General features: G+C 44.1%; 1 protein-coding gene across 1 annotated transcript in view; it reads left to right on the top strand.

Annotated features, from left to right (window-relative positions):
* Positions 1–21,945, top strand: part of FNDC3B (fibronectin type III domain containing 3B) — a 512,453-nt gene that overhangs the window by 259,993 nt on the left and 230,515 nt on the right. The window contains exons 4-5 of the mRNA XM_082249863.1: positions 6,789–6,865; positions 20,016–20,256. Of these exons, the coding sequence (XP_082105989.1) occupies positions 6,789–6,865; positions 20,016–20,256 (318 nt within the window). The remainder of the gene's footprint in view (positions 1–6,788; positions 6,866–20,015; positions 20,257–21,945) is intronic.

A 21,945-nucleotide genomic window follows, 5' to 3' on the forward strand; every position in this document is an offset into this window, starting at 1 on the left:
GGGGTTGGCAACATGTCACTGGAGTAAAGGGCCCTGGGACCTGTCGATAGGGCTCCAGGCTTGGAAGGGGGGGGGGGGGCTGGGTGCCCTTTATTGTTTTTTACATTGGGGCCCTGAAGGTTCTAGTCAGCTATGGTTTACATATACTGTAATTCAGCAACTGAAGTTTAGAAATATAATTCTTCCTCTCCTGAAAAGATTCTCCCAATCTGCCCAGTTTATGGTGAATTGTTCAGGTCACCTATTAAAAAAAATTGCATGATGTATTTGTGAATAGTGACAGTTATCTTCCCAAAGATTTGAATATATAGCTGTCTTTGCGCAGTTTTAGAATGATGCCAGTGCCTGGAGAAAAGGAGAAGAATGCACAATAAGAGCAAGTTGGAGACAAGGAGATTTGTGTCTGAATCCTGCCATGATGTGTGAATGCACACAGTCTGCTGCTTCTTTCTCTGCTCTAATGGGAATCCTGATGTTTGCTGAGTGGATGGCTGGACAAACTGTCCAAACAGAGCTGTGTTTGCCAACTGAGAACATATTGCAATCTCTGTGAGGCACACTATCATGCATTGAATGGCTCCTCTTGTGCTCTTTACTCTGACTGGAGAAAGGGAAATACATTTTCTCTTGGTCTAAAAGCATCCCTGTTAGTTATGTGTGAGAAGTTTAACTTGAGAAAGAAGCTCAGTGAAATGCAACAAAAGTAGGCAGTATGCACAATGCTTTACCAAGTCTAAGCAGGGCCTATCATCTGTCTTTCCTTTAGAAGGACAGTCTATCTTGTGTGCTCAAGAGTCCTTTCCCTGATTACTTCTTATCAGACAAATATATAGATGTCTGGAGCTATGCTTTATCCAGGATGGACTCTCTGGATCCTAAATATAAACTTGCACATGCTGTAAGAATAAGGTTTGAAAACAGCTCTTACCCTGTGTAGTAGGCTAGTTACTCTTGTGGTCACTATGGCAGTTTTTTTTTTTCCATAATACATTTTTATTGAAAGTTAAGCAGAATACACTGTGTATACATAAGCGCAGCAAAAAATAAAGATAAAAAAAAAAACACCCCTCTCCCCCACAAAGAAAACAAAAAAAAAAAAGAACCCCAAGGGTACAGAGATGCAACATTTTCAAAGTCATTATCAAGAATGACCATAATAGACATCATATCACTGCATTATCGAAGTTTTAATCGTGCCACCCACTTGGTCCAGTTTGTGTAGTTTGAGTGCTCTGAACTGTGCCTGTGTACGCTTAAAGTGGTTGTAAACCTTGGTCATGAAATATGAACAAAGCATATCCCTCTTGAGTGTGTACTTGTCTCAATTAAGAGCACTAAGGGGTTGATTTACTAAAGGCAAACAGACTGTGCACTTTGCAAAGTGCAATTGCACTCAGCAGTGCATTTGCTCCAGAGCTTAGTAAATGAGGTAAAGCATCACTTTGCAAAGAATACTAAATCAAATGCAAGGAAAATAAACAAAAACAAAAACAAAAAAACAGCTTTTTTGCTTGCACATAATTGGATGATGGAAGTCAGCAGACCTTCTGCTAATTTACTAAGCTCTGGAGCAACTGCTCTTGCAGAGTGCAACTGCATTTTGCAAAGTGCAGGCTTCTGTCTTTAGTAAACCAACCCCTAAGTGTCACTTTTATCTGGTGATTTGTTCCTCTGCTTTCAGCATAAATCACTTCTGACAAGTCTTCCTGACGCCAAGAGAAAAATGATGACAGGGGAGGGAGCTCCAGCTGATTGACAGCCTCAGCTCTGTTCTTGTGTGAAGGGGGGTGTGTCCCTTCCGTCCAATTAGCTCTCAGATCTCTCCTCACTGAGCTCTGCAGAGTGTAACTTCTGCTCTTCGCCCCCTTTTTTTCTGAACTCTCAGACAAGCTTTTCATTTCAGCACTTTGAACGGATGTAGAGAAAAGAAGACTGCAGATAGACAGGTACAACTTATGTAGGAGTATTTATTTCATCTCTGTATATCACCTAAGGATAGTCCCTTCACTGGGTATATGGAATGGTGTACAACCACTTTAAAATACCATGCCCGGGATCACTTGGAAGAGGTGGTCCTGAGTATGGTTCCCCTGTGGTCTGGTACAGTACAGTACACCAGCTCAGGGTTTGTCTTGATTACCTTCAGTTTCTTAATATGAGAATTAGCAACAATTCTTTAAGAATCTGTCGCTGCCATAGCAACAGGTTTTGAAAGTGGTAGTTGTAAAAACTAAATTTGCCGCACTTGTTGGTAATTTTACCATCACTGGTTCAAATGCTTGCCTGAATTAGGCAGGTAGTTCTTAAAATGGTGTTCTAGTCAAATTATAACTAAGCCTAAACTTTCTCCCACCTCCATTTTAAGCCAATTCTGTCTACCCTCTAAAAAAAAGATGCCTATGCTTACCTATTCTGAAGCCACTCCATTTCAGTCACATGATTGGGTCCCAGCGCCGACTTAAGTGTAGAGCAGGGACAGCAGACAACAAATGCCCCATAGTAAGCCTATGGGTGACATCATCCCCCAGGCTCTGCAGCTGCTGTCCCTGCTTTTCCGGTATACTGAGGACGGCACTGGGACCCCATTATGTGACCAGCCTGGAACAACTTCAGACTAGGTATAGACATTTTTTCTTTTACAGGGTAGATAGAATAATCTTAGAATTGGGGTGGGAGTAGATTTAGGCTTAGTTTGAATTTTACTGGAATTCTACTTTGAGGGAACTACCACCATAAATCTGTCCTTAGGACTATTTTAAATGAGCAAGAATACGTTATAGTTATTTTCTCATTCATGTAAAAGCATGTAAAGAGCACAGGTGAATAAACATACACAATGACATTTAGGGGTCAGTGAGGTTGATTGCTACCTATGGCTGACTGAAGTGGCTACCATAGGGGTAGCAGAATGTGTTGCATTGTCCAGAATTGGTATCTCCAAGAATGTTTCATTTGGTGTCACCAAGAAACCTGTCACACTGAGCATGGTAGTAGAGCTTTTGTAGCACTACAAAGGCCATCATATTATTTTCCAGAATATGTTTAGCTTCTGTGGAGTTAACCATTGTGAAGGCCCATGATATTATATGGGAAGTAAAGTTCAACTGTCAAGTTTGAAGCCATAGCAATGCAGTAATATGTTGATACCTGTTTTTGTTTATCAGTGTTATTTCTTTAGGAATATTATCCCAGTGTCTATACCTAGACACCCAGAACTTATATCTGTTGTTTTTGTGGGATTAGAGTTAGGAATGCAAATTTATAGACAGTGTAATGTTTTTTTCCTGGCTAGCTGGTAAATATATTGGAAAATACATTTTGTTTTGTTTGTTGTGTGTCTAGCACTTACATGTGCACCTTGCTATAAAGGCTGTTTATAAATTGGAGCAGTCACAATTTGTGTTTGACTTGTTTTGATCTGAATCAAGTGCATCTACAACCCCAATTCCAAAAAAATTGGGACGCTGTGTAAAATCTACATAAAAACAAAATGCAATGATTTGCAAATCTCATCAACCCGTATTTTATACACAGTAGAAAGAACATCAAATGTTTTGATTGAGAAAATGCATAATTTTAAGAAAAAAAATAAGGCAATTGTGAAATTGTCTCAAAAAAGTTGGGACAGGGCAACAAAAGCTAGCAAAGTACAACCCCAAATTCCAAAAAGTTTGGACAGGGCCATGTTTACCACGGTGTAGCACCTCCTCATTTTTTTAACAACACTCTGTAAATGTCTAGAAACTGAGGAGACCGGTTTCAAGAGTTTTGGGAGAGGAATGTTGTTCCATGAGCATATGCTGCTCTTAACCACTTAAGTATCGGAAGATTTTACCCCCTTCCTGACAAGGGTTTTTTTTGCGATTTTTTACTGCGTGACTTTAACGGACAATTGCGCGGTCGTGCGACCCTGTACCTAAACGAATTTCACATCCTTTTTTTCCCACAAACAGAGCTTTCTTTTGGTGGTATTTGATCACCTTTGCGATTTTTTGATCATGCGCTATAAACAAAAAAATGAGCGTAAATTTTGCAAAAATAACAATATTTTTCACTTTTTTTATATGAAATTCCCCCCAAAAAAATGTAAAAATCACATTTTTTTAACATTTTCGGCCAATTTGTTTTATGCTACATATGTTTGGTAAAAAAAATTGCAAAAAGCGTATTTTGATTGGTTTGCGCAAAAGTTATCGCGTTTACTAACAAAGGGAAAGATTTTAGTCATTTCTGGTGTTTTTTTTTTAACGAGTAATGGCGGCGATCTGCGATTTTTTTTGCGGTACTGCGACATTGCGGCGGACAGATCGGACCCTTGACTGACATTTTTGACACTTTTGGGGGTACCAGTGACATTACTGCAGTAATCAGTGCTATACATATGCACTGTTACTGTAAAAATGACACTGGCAGGGAAGGGGTTAACTGTATTGGACAGGGAGGGGTTAAGTGTGTCCTAGGGGCGTGTTTCTAACTGTAGTGGGACAGGTCTACTATTGTAAAAACAGAGATCAATGGTTCTACATAGTAGAACCGTCTGATCTCCATTTTTACACAGGGGAGAATGACAGGCGGCTTGTTTACATAAGCCGTCCGCCTTTCTCCCGCTCTACTGACGATCGTAGTGTGACCGGCGGACATCGGGTCCGCCGGTCACACGCCCGCACTCCTCTGTGAACGAGCCGAGGCGGGCGCGCGCTCGCCCGCTATTGGCTCAAAACCCGGAGACAGGCTAGTGACATAGATCCACGTCACTCTGCCCCGCCGGGGCTGACTGCCGCAGTAAATATACTGTGCGCAGTCGGCAACCGGTTAAATTTGGATATATCTCTCAGCATTGATTGGGCCTTTCCTGATGTGCAATCTGTCTGTTCCATATGCACTAATGAACCCCATACCATCAGAGATGCAGGCTTTTTAACTAAGTGCTGATAACAAGCCAGAAGGTCCCTCTCTACTTTAGTCTGGAGGATGCAGTGCCCATGGTTGCCAAAAAGAATGTCAAATTTTGAGATCCTCTGACCACAGAATAGTTTTCCCCTTTGCAACAGACCATTTTAAATGAGCTTCGTGTTTAGATATGGCTTCTTTGCTCTTTATAGCTTTAACTTTTTTTGGATAGCACGATGAGTACCAAGTGGAAGTACTCCTGATCCCATGTGATGTCTATCACAGAATCATGCCTGTTTTTACTGCAGTGCTGATGAGGACCTGAAGATCATGGGCATCCAATATTACATTTTGGCCTTGCGCACTGAGATTTTTCCAGATTCTCAGAATCTTTTGATGATATTGTAAACTGTAGATGATGATACATTTAAAGTCTTTACAAGTTTACCTTAAGATTATTCCGATAGTATAATTATTATTATGGAATTGTTTGACAATTTTTAGAGGAAACTTTTCACAGATTGGTGAACCTCTGCCCATCTTTACTTCTTTGACTCTCTATGATGCTCTTTTTATACCCAATGATGTTACCGACATTGTGCCAATTAACCTAATTAGTTGCAAAATGTTAATTTAGCTATTCCTTATTAGTACCACTTGTTGCCCTGTCCCAACTTTTTTTCTTTAAAAAAGGGTTGTGCCACAACCCAGTGATCTTTGATCTCTTTCATGTTGTTTAAGTAGATCTTCTCCACCTCTTCCAAAGCAGGCTACACCTGCTTTGGAATTCATAAGAAGGCTTTAAAGCTCTGTAAAAATCATGGCTAAGGACTTGTTCATCCATGCAATGTATTCCTTGCTTAGTAAAGCTATTTGAAATAGCTAATCATTCTTAAATACTTGTCTTAGTGTATACATTGTATATGTTTCTCAGCTGTCTGGAATATTTTGTCCCAAAATATATTGCATCAGTGTGGTTTTCTTAGAGAATTTTATAGAAAATCTAAGACCTCATTTATACAGGCACCTGCGTTTATATGTGTTAAGAGGACATTTCCTAAAACCTTTAAACCTTAAACCCTATGCAGTAAATGTATGTAATCATTTTTCAATGATGCCATTCACACTGATAGTTTATCAGCGTTGAGGTGCAGTAAATTTAGAAAGTAGAATTATTTCTGTCCAGAATCCGGTTAGACACTGTATTTGCGGTTAAATGGTTTTAATTGTGATTAAACACAGCTAAACCTACTTTCATGCAAGAACATCTAAACTCAGGAAGAAGTGATCTGGGAAGCAAAAAAGCTGTTTATACTGCTCAGATGATTCCTTTACTTACAAAAGCTAAACACAGGAGTGCGAGTGTAATGAGGCCTAAAGTCCCTTGCACCTGCGGTGTCTAGCCCCTATGTGTGCAATCCCAGTGGTTTGGTGCACCCAGGATGCACAGGTGCAACGTCAAGTCAAAGCCTTTGACAGCCAAAAATTCATTGAGTCTGGATTGGCTAAACGCTGTACCGATCGTAACTTGTGTTTATGACCCTATGGGTCATGGATGCTCATAACGCAGGACATTTGCCTTCCAGGCATTCGTTCCTGAATGCATTGTGTCCTAAACGTGACTACCACTCATTGAAGCATTCTGCCCAGTTCAGCTGCAGCGTATTTCAGCCTGTTGTAGACTTTGACAGGCTGCAGGCTGTGGGGGCTGGACACTGCACTTTTGAAGGCACATTGTGCAAGGGGCCTAACTCTCAGTGTCTTTGTGTACTTATTTTAGCTGAAATAAAGATGAATTTTGCCTCTTTAACATCACATTTTATTCAATATATGTTCAGCATATATTTATATCCCTTGTTTGTGTTAAAGCGTTCATATAGTGCTTTTTTTTTTCTTAGGTCCTGCAGAAGTTCCAATGATGTCTCCAAATGGGTCCATCCCTCCAATACATGTGCCTCCTGGTTACATCTCACAGGTATGAACATCCACCAATAGTAATAAGGTCAAACTTCAGAAGTGAAATTAGAAATTACATTGGAATGCAGTACTGCATTTATTAGCCTGGGTTGTTTTTAAAGCTAAACCCTAGACCAGACATCACTAATTGGCAGACCATGTCACCATCCCATGCGGAGATGCCACAGTCTGGCCATTTAGGAGCCGGCTCTTTCGCTCAGCCGCCTTTACTGCTGTCATTCTCATCGAGCTGACATCAGGGGCAGGACCACTCTGGATGGAGGGAAGAAATCTCATGCCGATTATCAGGAAAAGTTGTGCAGCTACTGCCCTCCATCCAGAACTGTCTAAACTCTGATATCAGCTCCAAACTGATGTGCCTTCAGTCTTTCGCCCTGTGTAGGTAGGACACTGAAGAGAGCTATGTCATTACTGTGAAGGATGTGGGGGAAGCAGAGGGTGATGTGAAAAAGGACCAAGGACAGAAATCTTTAGGAGGTGGTTTATATAAAGGCAGGAATGTAAAGGGTGGGGGGTGGGGGGGTTGATGGCAGGAATATGAAGGAGGGCTGAGGACAGTAATGTAAAGGAGGAGGAGGGTGATTAAAGGGCGGCGGGGGGAGGCGGGGGGACAGAAGAGGAATGTAAAGGGGGGAGAGGCCAGGAATGTAAAGGGGGGGGTGATATAAAAAGGAGGTATGAGGATAGGAATGTACAGGGGGACAAGGACAGGAGTGTAAAGGGGGCAAGGACAGGAATGTGGAGAGGGAGTATGATATAAAGGGAGAGAGGACAGGAATCTGAAGGAGGAGGGTGGGGATATAAAGGGGGATTAGGATAGGATTGGGGGATTGACGACAGGAATATGAAGGGAGTGATATGAAGGGGGCTGAGGACAGTGATGTGAAGGAGGAGGGGGCTGATATAAAAAGTGTCACTGGTTCGTATCCCAACCATGACACTACCTGCCTGGAGTTTGCATGTTCTCCCTGAGCCTGTGTGGGTTTCCTCTGGGTACTCCGGTTTCCTCCCACATTCCAAGTACATGCTGGTAGGTTAATTGGATCCTGTCTAATTTGGGTCTTGTGTATGTGTATGTCTATGTGTATGTAAGTATGTGAGTTATGGACCTTAGATTGTAAGCTCCTTGAGGGTAGGGACTGATGTAAATGTGCAATGTATATGTAAAGTGCTGCGTAAATTGACAGCGCTATAAAAGTGCCTGAAATAAATAAAATAAATAAATATAAAGGGGGCAGAGGACAGTGATGTGAAGGAGGAGAAGGCTGATATAAAGGGGGCAGAGGACAGTGATGTGAAGGAGGAGAAGGCTGATATAAAGGGGGCAGAGAACAGTAATGAGAAGGAGGAGGGGGCTGATATAAAGGGGGCAGAGGACAGGAATGTGAAGGAGGAGAGGGCTGATATAAAGGGGGCAGAGGACAGGAATGTGAAGGAGGAGGGGGCTGATATAAAGGGGGCAGAGGACAGGAATGTGAAGGAGGAGGGGGCTGATATAAAGGGAGCATAGGACAGGAATGTAAAGTGGAAGTTAAATTAGTATTGGAGTGGTGTGAAGGGGGGTTTACGACACTGCTTGGGGGGGGGGGGATGTGATGTAAAGGCGTGATCTTGATGCAAAGATCATTGCTACCTGTGTTCTGCATGTAGGCAGCCTATTCATTTCAATGGGCTGTCTTACATGCAGGAACACAGAAAAAGAAGTCCCTGTCCCTTTTTTTAAATTGGGCTGCTTCAAACTGGTTTTGCGCTCTCAAAAATGTGCACGCTTGCCGAGGTGCCGTTAAGAATCAAACATGCAGATTGAACTTTTGCTGGAAGAAAATTTTAGTGACTGGACCTCCGGGAATTTTATATAATATAATACCCTGCACTAGACCCACAGCTTAATATATGGTTGAATTGTATATTTTTTTGTTCAGTAAGTCCTGGGATTTACATAGCCCAGGCAGACAGTACAACCAGAATGGTAACCTCACTTTCATGCAGCTAAGCAATATAGCTTGGTCACTCCATTCCCACTCCCCATTATTAGACAGAGACTGAACTATCTGACTCCTCTCTTTTTGTTAGCATGGCCTTGGTCAGCATATGTGCATGTAGTAGAGTCTGACTGGTTTAGATTAAATAAACTTTCTCCCTGTGGGAGTGCTAATGAGTAAAGATTTCAGAACAGACTGAGGTACTTGTACTAGTTGAAAAAATATACATTTAAAGCAGGCATGTCCAACCTGCGGCCCAGAACCGCAGGCAATGCGGCCCGCTGCCCCCTGACAATTTTTTTTTTGCTGGGGAGGAAGGAAGTCGGGTCGGGGGCACGGCCACAGCAGCTTCCAACTAACGGTAGGCAAAGGCTGCCTCAAAGGGGGGGGGGGGGGGAGGCGAGAATGTGCAGTGTTTCTGACTCCTACCACCATGACCACTTCAAATCACTGAAGTGGTCATGGCGGTTTATTATCTTTCAAAAGAAGTAGACCTCTGTATACTGATTCCATTTCATTTGATCATCCTCTAGTTGTGCTATATTAGTGCGGGGGCGTGGCGGCATGGGAAGGGTGCGGCGACATTTTATTACTTGTATACCTTAACTATGGTATATATTTTATATGCGGCCCGAGAAAATTTCTCCACACTCAATGTGGCCCAGAGAAGCGAAAAAGGTTGGACACCCATGATTTAAAGCATACCTGCATCTAGAAAGTATTCACAGCGCTTTACGTTTTCCACATTTTGTTATTTTACAGCCTTATTTCAAAATCGACAAAATTAATTATTTTCCTTAAAATTCTACAAACAATACCCCATGACAAGGTGAAAAAGTTTGTAAGAAATCTTTGCAAATAAAAAAAAAAAAAAAAAAAAAGAAAAGAAAATCACATGTACATAAGTATTGACAGCCTTTGCTCAATACTTTGTTGAAGCACCATTGGCACCAATTACAGCGTCAAGTCTTTTTGAGTATGATGCTACAAGCTTGGCACAACTATTTTCTCTTTCGTTCATTGACGGACACAGCTCCTGATCTTCTAGACCATTGGGTTATACTGCCCCTACGGTTGTTGGATACAAGGCAGAAAAAGAATCTGGCTACACTTATGGGCAGTCCTAGGAGGTATACTCCTTCGATCTGCTATAGATACTTAGTCAGGAGTAAGAACCTAGTTCCTTGCTGGGATCTCTGGTTCTGGCAATTTTTTATTTTTTAGCTAGAAAATTTTCTCTTGTTTTTTTCCTGTGAGATCTGCAATCAACTGCTAGACTGGGTGATGGGCTGGATAATCTAGATCTAGTGGTCACCCCAGTATGGCCAGCGAGCACACGCAGACCTCAGCTCCGCGCTAGGTCGGCCACGATATAGCCCCACCGGATGGGGGCTGGCCTGCGAGTTAAACGCCTGGTGAGGTCACATACAACCGGGTCTCGCCCTGAGTTGCAGCGTTCCTCCTGGGCAACAACCCCCCCCCCCCATTTCGATGAAGAGGAGGTTCTGTCTGGAGCGGTGCCCGCCTGTTTCCTGGTATGGTGAGTAGCTGTCCCCCCTCTCCCCTGGAAGGTTTTGGGGTGGACATGGGCCCCTCCTTGGGATGGATGGACCCCTGGGTCCCCCCCCTTCCCGTCAGGCACCCCCCTTCATCCCCTGGTGCTGACTCCTGTATCTTTTCACTTCTTGATCGCCGAAAGTGGAGAGCAGATTATCCTGGTGGCTGCAGGTACCTGCTTCTGCTGGGTGGGGAGTCTGGTGGTGTTCTCTCCCTCTCTGCTGAGGATCGCTGGGTGATTTGTGCCTCTGCGACCAGGTGGTGCTGCCAGCGCAGTGGGGGTTGTCCCTTTGCAGTGTTTTACACTTTTTGTGGGGTCCCCCTGGTGACTCATGGAGTCTTTGGAGCATATCTCCCCACCTGATCCCCTCTCTGAGGCTGCAGGGCACTTCGGGTCCCAATCATCCATCGATGCACTGACTGCGGCCCTGAAGTCCTTTGTGTCCCGAGTGGAGGTGGCTTTTGGGCGATGGGCTAGAAAAAAGCACCCCTGCCTCATCTGTCTAATCAGATCCTGAACCTGATTTGGCCCCCATGGACATGGGTCGCCCTGCTGGGTCTGCGACCACGCGCCCGGAGTCCTCAGATAGTGGGGAAGATTCTTCCACAACTGCAACTGCGCACGAAAAGGCACTGGTGGAAGCACTGATTGTATCTGTACATGATACCTTGAAGATGAAGGACACAGCCGCACCCGCGACAGAGGCGCAGGTTCCCTTTGGCATCACAAGCCATCTAGAGCGGCAAAGGTGTTTCCTTTCCCTGTCTATTTTGACAGAATTGTCGCAAAAGAGTGAGGACGACCAAAGCATCCCCTTGGGGTCCCTAAGCGACCTACTAGGCGTTACCCCTATGAGGAGTCCCTTATTAAGAAGTGGACTGTTCCACCGGTGGTGGACCCTCCAGTTTCCAGATTGAACAAGGCAACCATTATTCCAGTTGAAGAGTCCCCAGTCTTTAAGGATCTGGCTGACAGGAAGGTGGAGGCTGTGGCCCGCAATATGTACACTCTGACAGGTTCAGCACTGAGGCCGGTATTCACCATTGCCTTGGCGTCGCAAACTCTGACCGAGTGGGCTGGAGGGAGTTCCCCCCTGCCTTTGCTGAGCTGGTGGACCAGCTGGTATAGGGGCTGCAGTTTATCTGTGATTCCTCTTTGTATGGGGCTCCCCTAGTGGCTCGGATCTCTGTTTCGGCAGTGGTCCTTCGGCGTGTCCTTTGGCTTAAATGCTGGTCTGTGGACCAGACTTCTAAAAAGGCCTTGATTGATCCCTTTCAAGGGGATCGCCTGTTTGGGGCTACCATGGATGACATTAAAGTCTCACAGGGGGAAAGAGTACTTTTCTTCTGCAGGCTACTAAGGGCAAGGAACCTCATCATAGACGTGGGCCCTCCTTATTGGCTCATAAAAAGTTTTTTCGTCCCTCAGGGTCGACTGACAAGGTCTGGTCTGGCAAGCCGAGAGCGGGCTTCTCCAGTCCCGCAGGCTCGTTCAGCTTGCAGGTACGCCCTCACCTGTATCGGGGGTGGGGCGACATCTTCACTGGTTTCCGGACCTGTGGACTTCCCTGGTACAAGACAAGTGGGTCCACAAAGTCATTCAGTCTGGCTACAAGACCTGTTACTTCAAGGGGTAACTGTCCTGGTTCAGACTTCGGAACATTTTCAGGGTTTTTACTCAAACCTGTTTACAGTTCCCAGGAAAGAAGGCAAGGTGCATCCAATCCTGGACCTCAAGGTGCTGAACTGCTTTGTGCGGGTGCAGAAGTTCAGGATGGAGTCCGTTTGCACGATGGTGGCATCCCTGCATCAGGGGAATTTAGGCCAAAGACAAGACTCTGCAGTCTCTGGACAATCAGATCCGGCTGAGCCAGAGAACGAAGGAGTTTATGATATGGTGGCTTCGCTCTCCAGTGCTTCGGCTGGGAAAATCCTACCTCCCCTTGTTCTGGACAGTGGTCACCATGGATGCCAGCCTGTCAAGCTGGGGACAAAAAATTCAGTAAAAATTCTGCTCAGGGGATCTGGACACTGGAAGAGTCCAGACAATCGATCAATGTCTTGGAACTCCAAGTGATCAAACTGTGCCTGGACCATTGGACGGAGTGTCTTCATGGATGTCCAGTGCACATTCAATCGGACAATGCCACGGCTGTGGCTTATGTCAATCACCAAGGGGGCACAAAAGTGTCCTGGGGGCTTAGTGGTAGCCGGAATTCTAAGGTGGGCAGAGCAGTTTGTTCCAGCTCTCTCCGCCGTAGACATTCCCGGGGTGGAATACTGGCAGGCGGATAACCTCTAGCGGCAGGCGTTGGACCAATGGGAATTGTCCCTTCATCCGTAGGTGTTTCTTCAGTTGTGTCTCAGGTGGGGCATCCTTGAGGTGGATCTGTTTGCGTCTCAGCTCAACAGAAAGGTGCAGAGGTTTGTGGCTCGGTCACAGGATCTTTTGGCGGACGCTGCAGTTGCTCTGGTGGCCCCGTGGGGTCAGTATCGTCTGATTTACGTCTTCCCTCATCTCAAGCTTCTGCCAAGACTTCTACGCAGGATCAATGCAGAAGGGATTCCAGGCATCTTAGTGGCTCTGGACTGGCCTCGCCGGGCCTGGAACACAGGTCTGGTGCGGCTGGTCACTGACGTTTCTTGGAAGCTTCCTCTCAGGGAGGATCTGCTGTCCTAAGGACCAATCTTCCATCCTGCTTTACAGTTGCTGGCTTTGACGGCTTGGCTTTTGAACGCCAGGTGCTGATGGATAGAGGTTTATTTGAGTCTGTGATTCGAACGCTGTTAAAAGCTAGGAAATCTACTTCTAGGAAGATCTACCATCGTACCTAGAAGACGTACATTGCGTGGTGTGAGTCTCTTGAGGTTCATCCTCACTCTTTCTCAGTGGCTTGGATCTTGACCTTCCTTCAACGGGGAGTTGAACAGAAATTGGCCTTGAGTACGATCAAAGGCCAGGTGTTGGCTTTGTAGGTCTTCTTCCAACGACCCTTGGCCAAACACTCCCTGGTGCGTACCTTTCTTCAGGGGGTCTGACATTTGGTCCCCCCAGTGCAGTCTCCGTTGCCGCCTTGGGACCTCAATTTGGTGCTTTCGGTCCTCCAGAAGCCTCCTTTTGAGAAGCTCCAGGAGATTCCCTTGCTTACGCTGTCTCAGAAGGTGGCTTTTTTGGTGGCTATCACCTCTGCACGCAGGGTGTTGGAGCTGGCGGCGTTATCCTGTCGTTCACATTACTTGGTCATTCACAGAGATAAGGTGGTTTTTCACCCCTGTCCATCGTTCCTCCCAAAGGTTGTTTCTGATTTTCATTTGAATGAAGACATTGTGGTGCCTTTCGTGTGTCCTAGGGAAAATCATCCGAAGGAAATTGCCTTGCATGCCTTGGATGTGGTCTGGGCAATTAGGGTGTACCTGGCAGCTACTGAGTCTTTTAGGAAGTCAGACTCACTATTTGTGCCCACGGATGGGCCTTGGAAAGTGTTGTCCACTTCCTCTGCGACCTTTTCCAGATGGATCAGACAGACGGTTCCATCAGGGGTCAGGTTCCTCTTTTCCCTGTCAAGATGCACTCTACTCCGGCACTTAGTGCCTCCTGGGCCTTCCGTCATCATGTGTCACTGAAGCAGGTTTTCAAGGGGGCCACCTAGTCGTCGATGCACACTTTCACAAAGTTCTATAAAGTGGATGTGTTGATATCTGCGGATGCTTCTTTTGTTTGGCCGCAACGTTTTGCAGGCTGCTGTTTAGGGGACCTGATCCTCTTTGAGGGGGAATTTTTTTTACCAGGTGGGCTCCAGTTGTTTTTTGTTGAGCTCCTGTTGCCTGGTTGACTAATGTTTAGCCTTGAGAGTTTTATTTGCTGTTGCCACCCCTCACGTTTAACACTGCTTTCGGACGTTCCAATGGTCATGAAGATCAGGAGCTGTGTCCATCAGAGAAATGGATTTTATGGTAAGTCAAAAATCCTATTTTTGGGCAGTTTCTCCCATTCTTCTTTGCAGAACCTCTCAAGCTCTTAAGGTTGGATGGGGAGCGTCCGTGCACATTCATTTTCAGATCTCCCAGAGATGTTCAATCAGGTTCAAGTCTGGGCTCTGACTGGGTCACTCAAGGACATTCACAGAGTTGTCCCATAGCCACTCCTTTGTTATCTTGGCTGTGTGCTTAGGGTCGTTGTCCTGTTGGAAGATGAAGCTCCACACCAGTCTGAGGTCCAGAGTGCTCTGGAGCAGATTTTCATCAAGGATGTCTCTGTACATGGCTGCATTTGTCTTTCCCTTTGATCCTGACTAGTCTCCCAGTTCCTGCTGCTGAAAAACATCCCCACAATATGATGCTACCACCACCATGCTTCACTGTACAGATGGTATTGGCCAGGTGATGAGCGTTGCCTGGTTTCCTCCAGATATGTCGTTTGGCATTCAGGCCAAAGAGTTCAATCTTTGTTTTTTCATGGTTTGAGAGTCCTTCAGGTGCCTTTTGGCAAACTCCAGGTAGGCTGGCATGTGCCTTTTATTGAGGAGTGGCTTCACTCTGGCCACTCTACCATATAGGCCTGATTGGTGGAGTGCTGCAGAGATGGTTGTTCCTCTAAAAGATTATCCTCTCTCCACAAAGAAACGCTGGAGCTCTGTCAGAGTGACCATCTTGGTCACCTCCCTGACTTAGGCCCTTCTCCCCCGATTTCTCAGTTTGGCCAGGTGCCCGCTCCAGAAAGAGTCGTTGTGGTTCCAAACTTCTTCCATTTATAAATGATGGAGGCCACTGTGCTCATTAGGACTTTCAATGTTGCAGAAATGTTTCTGTACCCTTCCCCAGATCTTTGCCTTGATACAATCCTGTCTCAGAGATCTACACAGCTGAACTTCATAGCTTGGTTTGTGCTATGACATGCACTGTTCACCGTGGGACCTTATATAGACAGGAGTGTGCATTTGAGTGTCATAGCAAAATCTGTGAATACTTATGTACATGCGATTTTTTCGTTTTCTATTTTTAATAAATTTGCAAAGATTTCAAACAAATTTATTTTGCGTTGTCATTATGGGGTATTGTTATTAAAATTTTGAGGAAAATAAAGAATTTATCCCATTTTGGAATAAGGCTGTAACATAAAATGTGGATAAAGTGAAGCGCTGTGAATACTTTCCAGGTGCACTGTATCTAAACCCAAGGACAGACAATATTTTTACATATTTTACCTAAGCAGTGCTTGCTTAGATGTGGTGATTGCATCCGTTGTCTTTTTTTCTCGGTTTCCCCTTGTTGATCCTGCCAGTAACATAAATCCTGTCCTACCTACTGTAATAAGGTTCACTCACTGTACTTCATCTATGGAAGAGAAGCTTTGACACTCTAGGAAAATAATTGTGTTGGACTATGGAAGAACTCTAACAATCCTCTTATTTTCTTTTAGGTGTACTGTATTTGTTAGAGGTTAACTGTTACAATGATAACTACCAACAGTCAGCAGAGAGCACAGAATGTTATCACATAATTTATGGCAGGATCAACAAAACACTTTCAATGGTATATTGAACTGACAAAAAGGAGCAAATAAGAGAAGTTCAATGTTAGGGTTTTTATTCATTTTGATGGTTTAAAATGAATGCATAACTTTTTTTTACATCTACCTGGAATTCCATTTAGGCTAATAATTACAAGCATTACTTCTGATTTGAGTGTTGTTTGTGATTATTGGGCTATCTCTTAACTGTTAGAAGGTGAAAATGTGTGCTTAAGGCCCCTTTCACACAGGCAATCCGATCTGATCCGCCTGTCAGTTTTTCAGGCGGACCGGATCGGATGCTCCATGCATCCCTATGAAGCGGCGGATTGTCAGCGGAGACATCTCCGCTGACAACCGCTGCTATCCGATCCGATCCTGTCCTTGAAATCTGGACGGATGGAAACCCTATTTTCCATCCGTCTGGCAGATCGGATAGGATCGGATGAGAACGGACAGGCGGTCGGTTCTCATCCAATTCCCCCATAGAGGACAGCAGGGATCTAACTGCTCCATCTCTACACACAGAGCGGAGGTGGAGCTGTCATCCGCCTTCTCAGCGGGGATCGGCAGATCGATACCCTGCTGAGCAGAACGGACTCCGTCGATGGAACGGACCCATGTGAAAGGGGCCTTAGACAAGAGGAGGTCCCTCCACAGGGGGATTCTCTGATTGTTGACAAATCTTCTTGAGAGAGGGCCACTATGTTTATTCTGCAAAGAAGGCTGAAGGATCTAAAGTACTGTGTGCCCTTGGCACTAGAAGAAGATTGCTCAAGCAAGGGCAAGCAGATACCTACCCACTGTCATTACCAGGGTAGTATCTGTTAGTCTGTGACTATCTAATGCGGCCTTTCTCAACCATTTCAACACAGAGGAACCCTTGAAATAAATGTCTGGTCTCGGGGAACCTCTGCTAAAAATGAAAAATCTACAACTCAATGACAGAAGAATGCGCCTTACACTTGTCATCATTGGGAAGAATTACCCCTTTGCAGATAGTTAAAAAGGAACAATGGTGTCATTGGGAACTTATCAGAGATGCAGAAATTGCTCATTGCTCAAGGAACCCCTAGCAACTTCAAGAGGAACCCTGGTTGTGAAACCCTGATCTAATGGTTACATGTGATGACTGGTGTGGAAAGGCTTTGGTAGGCTTGTTGGCCATGACTATGTTTCCCATCATCAGCCTGATATTGCTGTGGGAGGCTAGGTGTTTGTGAGAGTCAAGAAACAACACCTCCTCTACAGGTGGGAAGTTAGAATACAGTAACAGAGAAATCTATTATCGCTGTTTCAGGCTGTAGTGGCTCTGACAGAACAAGTGTTAGTATGTAATTCCTTTTCTGTAATGTTGGCACCTTAAAGCATACTTTTAATATTTTCAGTAAAATTAGGTCAACACTTTAGTTGGTAAAATGCCTTTATTCATGTTGTTTTCTCCTTCCAAACAAAATGCCTAACTTGCTTACCTGGGCCATAACTGTCTGCAGTCATAGTAACTAATAGTGGTCTTTTTCATTTTAAAAGGAAAACTATATATGGTATGCCCTAAATAATATATGTTCAAACTAAAACATTACATAAATGGCTAACAATCAGGGATTTACAGTGCCTTGCGAAAGTATTCGGCCCCCTTGAACTTTGCGACCTTTTGCCACATTTCAGGCTTCAAACATAAAGATATAAAACTGTAATTTTTTTGTGAAGAATCAACAACAAGTGTGACACAATCATGAAGTGGAACGAAATTTATTGGATATTTCAAACTTTGTTAACAAATAAAAAACTGAAAAATTCCCTGGCGTCTGCTTCCCACCATTGGTTGTCCTTGTCCCCCCTTCACCTTTTCTCACCCCCATGTCCCCCTGCTTAGCTTGGAGCAGTTTTCTCGCATTGGTGGATGGCCGCCCTCCGGTACCGGACACAGTTAGCTCCCCCTGGGGGTGTCCATTCCGGAGGTGTGCCATCTAGGAATGTAACATTATTGCACCCCTACTGCTCCTTCTCATATCTTTCCAGGCTGACGGGATAGAGTCCGCCCCTCCCCCTCAATTGGTTATGTATTGTATGTCTCCTTTTACCCATTTGAGAGCTCTTAGACCAATTGCTTGCTTGTTTTGGCCCATGTAGCTAGGGCACTTGCCCGTGCTGCATCGGCACCCCTATGTCCTGTACTGTACCTAGGTGTCGCCCGTGTACAGTACGCCTTGTCCTACCATGATAGGTTCTGGTTTGTTTATCTGCCATATACTTAGGACTCCGATACTTGGATACGGTTTATGTTGCTCTCTGACTTGTTATGTTAATTTTTACTTTGTATCAGCTGACTTTGCCACTTTGCCATTACTTGTCATTGTTAATTTTCCTTTTGTTTCAATAAAAGGTTTATTCAAAAAAAAAAAAAACTGAAAAATTGGGCGTGCAAAATTATTCAGCCCCTTTACTTTCAGTGTAGCAAACTCTCTCCAGAAGTTCAGTGAGGATCTCTGAATGATCCAATGTTGACCTAAATGACTTATGATGATAAATAGAATCCACCTGTGTGTAATCAAGTCTTCGTATAAATGCACCTGCACTGTGGTAGTCTCAGAGGTCCGTTTAAAGCGCAGAGAGCATCACGAAGAACAAGGAACACACCAGGCAGGTCCGAGATACTGTTGTGGAGAAGTTTAAAGCCGGATTTGGATACAAAAAGATTTCCCAAGCTTTAAACATCCCAAGGAGCACTGTGCAAGCGATAATATTGAAATGGAAGAAGTATCAGACCACTGAAAATCTATGAAGACCTGGCCGTCCCTCTAAACTTTCAGCTCATACAAGGAGAAGACTGATCAGAGATGCAGCCAAGAGGCCCATGATCACTCTGGATGAACTGCAGAGATCTGCAGCTGAGGTGAGAGACTCTGTCCATTGGACAACAATCAGTTGTATACTGCACAAATCTGGCCTTTATGGAAGAGAGGCAAGAAGAAAGCCATTTCTTAAAGATATCCATAAAAAGTGTTGTTTAAAGTTTGCCACAAGCCACCTGGGAGACACACCAAACATGTGGAAGAAGGTGCTCTGGGCAGATGAAACCAAAATCAAACTTTTTGGCAACAATGCAAAACGTTATGTTTGGCATAAAAGCAACACAGCTCATCACCCTGAACACACCATCCCCACTGTCAAACATGGTGGTGGCAGCATCATGATTTGGGCCTGCTTCTGTTCAGCAGGGACAGGGAAGATGGTTAAAATTGATGGGAAGATGGATGGAGCCAAATACAGGACCATTCTGGAAGAAAACTTGATGGAGTCTGCAAAAGACCTGAGACTGGAGATTTGTCTTCCAACAAGACAATGATCCAAAACATAAAGCAAAATCTACAATGGAATGGTTCTCAAATAAACATATCCAGGTGTTAGAATGGCCAAGTCAAAGTCCAGACCTGAATCCAATCGAGAATCTGTGGAAAGAACTGAAAACTGCTGTTCACAAATGCTCTCCATCCAACCTCACTGAGCTCATGCTGTTTTGGAATGGGCAAAAATTTCAGTTTCTCGATGTGCAAAACTGATAGAGACATACCCCAAGCGACTTACAGCTGTAATCGCAGCAAAAGGTGGCACTACAAAGTATTAACTTAAGAGGGCTGAATAATTTTGCACGCCCAATTTTTCAGTTTTTTATTTGTTAAAAAAGTTTGAAATATCCAATAAATTTCGTTCCACTTCATGATTGTGTCCCACTTGTTGATTCTTCACAAAAAATTACAGTTTTACATCTTTATGTTTGAAGCCTGAAATGTGGCAAAAGGTCGAAAAGTTCAAGGGGGCCGAATACTTTTGCAAAGCACTGTATTTATACAAAATGTGCATAGCAATGAATAATATCTTGCCTGATGCAATTGCCTGATACATGTACGTTCGTCATGTATCAGGCAACTTTGTCATGTATCAGGCAACTGCATCAGGCAAGATATTATTTTTGATTGCTTTCCATAGGTTACTGCAGTTAGTCATGGTTATTACATCTTGCTCATCTTTACTGAATAAATGTTTTATTTTTCTTTGTGTGAATATGTCCTGAATATCTGAATATTTTTCTTCTATAGGTTTTAGAAGACAGCACTGGAGTTCGACGTGTAGTGGTTACACCACAATCCCCGGACTGTTACCCTCCCAGCTATCCATCTGCCATCTCTCCAACTCATCATTTACCTCCATACCTTGCACACCATCCGCATTTCCTACACAACTCCCATTCTCCGTTTTATCCGCCTGTCACGGGGCCAGGGGATATACCTCCCCAGTTCTACCCGCATCATCTTCCCCACACAATCTATGGAGAGCAAGGTAAATGGCTTCATTTTAAAGGTAATTCCGTCATTAAAACATACAGTATGTATAGAACAACTTTCTATTAACAAAAGTGTCCAAAGGGTGGAAACACACATTTGACAGCTTTTAAAATTTTTTTAAACTTTTTAGGTTGACCTATTAAAAAGCTTTACACGTCTGTATGAATGCATTTCTGATGAGTCAATATACCAAAGTGACATAAAAAAATAAATGTATTTGTTATAAATGGACCTGTAGCTGTATAATGCTCTCTCTTGATCCCTGTAGCTTAAAATTAGTAGTTTTTTTTTTTTACCTGCTGCAGAAAGGGATGCCTTAGGTAGGCTCCATTGGTTAAAAAAATCACTGCTACTACAGGGGTTTTGTGTTTTGCCTGTAGAAGCAGCTCAATGTTATCCTTTATGTCAATGCACATTAGGACGATTACAGGCATATTTTGAGCTCGACGTTTACAGGCAAGAAAAAAAACCCTTCTGGTTTGCGTTTCTGTTTGGAACTTTCTATCATAAAAAAAATGCAAAACTCTCCTAAAGTCATCTAAACTATGTACAAAAAAACGCTCTACATGAATGTTTTTTTTCTGCCAACGGAACTGCCATTTTTTTAAGCCCAGTGCGCATGGAGCCTTAAAGTGGATCTAAAGCTAAAACATTTTTTACTTTAATACTTTCCCTGCCTTAACCTCTTCTGGACCGGAAGATTTTGCCCCTTAATGACCAGGCCATGTTTTGCAATTCGGCACTGCGTTACTTTAACGGACAATTGCACGGTCGTGTGACGCTGTACCCAAATAAAATTGATGGCCTTTTTTCCCCCACAAATAGAGCTTTATTTTGGTGGTATTTGATCACCTCTGCGATTTTTATTTTTTGCGCTATAAACATAAAAATGCAACAATTCTGTAAAAAAAAACAATATTTTTCACTTTCTGCTATATAACATTCCCCCAAAAAAATGTGTTTTCTGCTACATATTTTTGCGCAAAAGTTATTGTTTCTACTAACTATGGGAAAGATTTATGTCATTTGTATTGTTTTTTTACTAGTATTTGCGGCGATCTGTGATTTTTAGCGGGACTGCGACATTGCGGCTGACAGATTAGACCCCTAACTGACATTTTTGACACTTTTGGGGGGGACCAGTGACATTACTAAAGTAATCAGTGCTAAAAATATGCACAGTTACTGTAATAATGACACTGGCAGGGAAGGGGTTAACACTGTGAGTGATCAAGGGGTTAAATGTGAGCCTAGGGGAGCGATTCTAACTGTATGGGGGCAGGGCTTGTGAAATGACCATAGAGACATGTGATCCTATATAGAAGGATCACAGGAGCTCTGTGATCATTCCAGAGAGAAGAACGTTCAGCTGTATTTACAACAGCTGACCATTCTTCTCTCTCAGCGGGGAGCGATCGCGGGTGTCAGGCGACAATCGGAGCAGCCTGCCCCATGCATCGGAATCCCAGCTACTGAGTGGGGGCAGGTGCGCGCCACCGGCGGCGGGCGCTCGCCCCCTAGCTGCAGGCGTGCGACCGACGTAGCCCTATGTCGGTTCATGCGGGAGGGCCAGCCTGCCGCAGTATATGTGCGGTGTGCGGTGGGCGGTCCAGAACCGGTTAAGGTAAGAAACTTTTTACAACTTGCTGTGCTCACCCTTCCTCCTTAAATACTCAATGAATCC

The sequence above is a fragment of the Pelophylax lessonae genome (assembly GCF_965119305.1).
Source record: "Pelophylax lessonae genome assembly, chromosome: 3".
Lineage (NCBI taxonomy): Eukaryota > Metazoa > Chordata > Amphibia > Anura > Ranidae > Pelophylax > Pelophylax lessonae.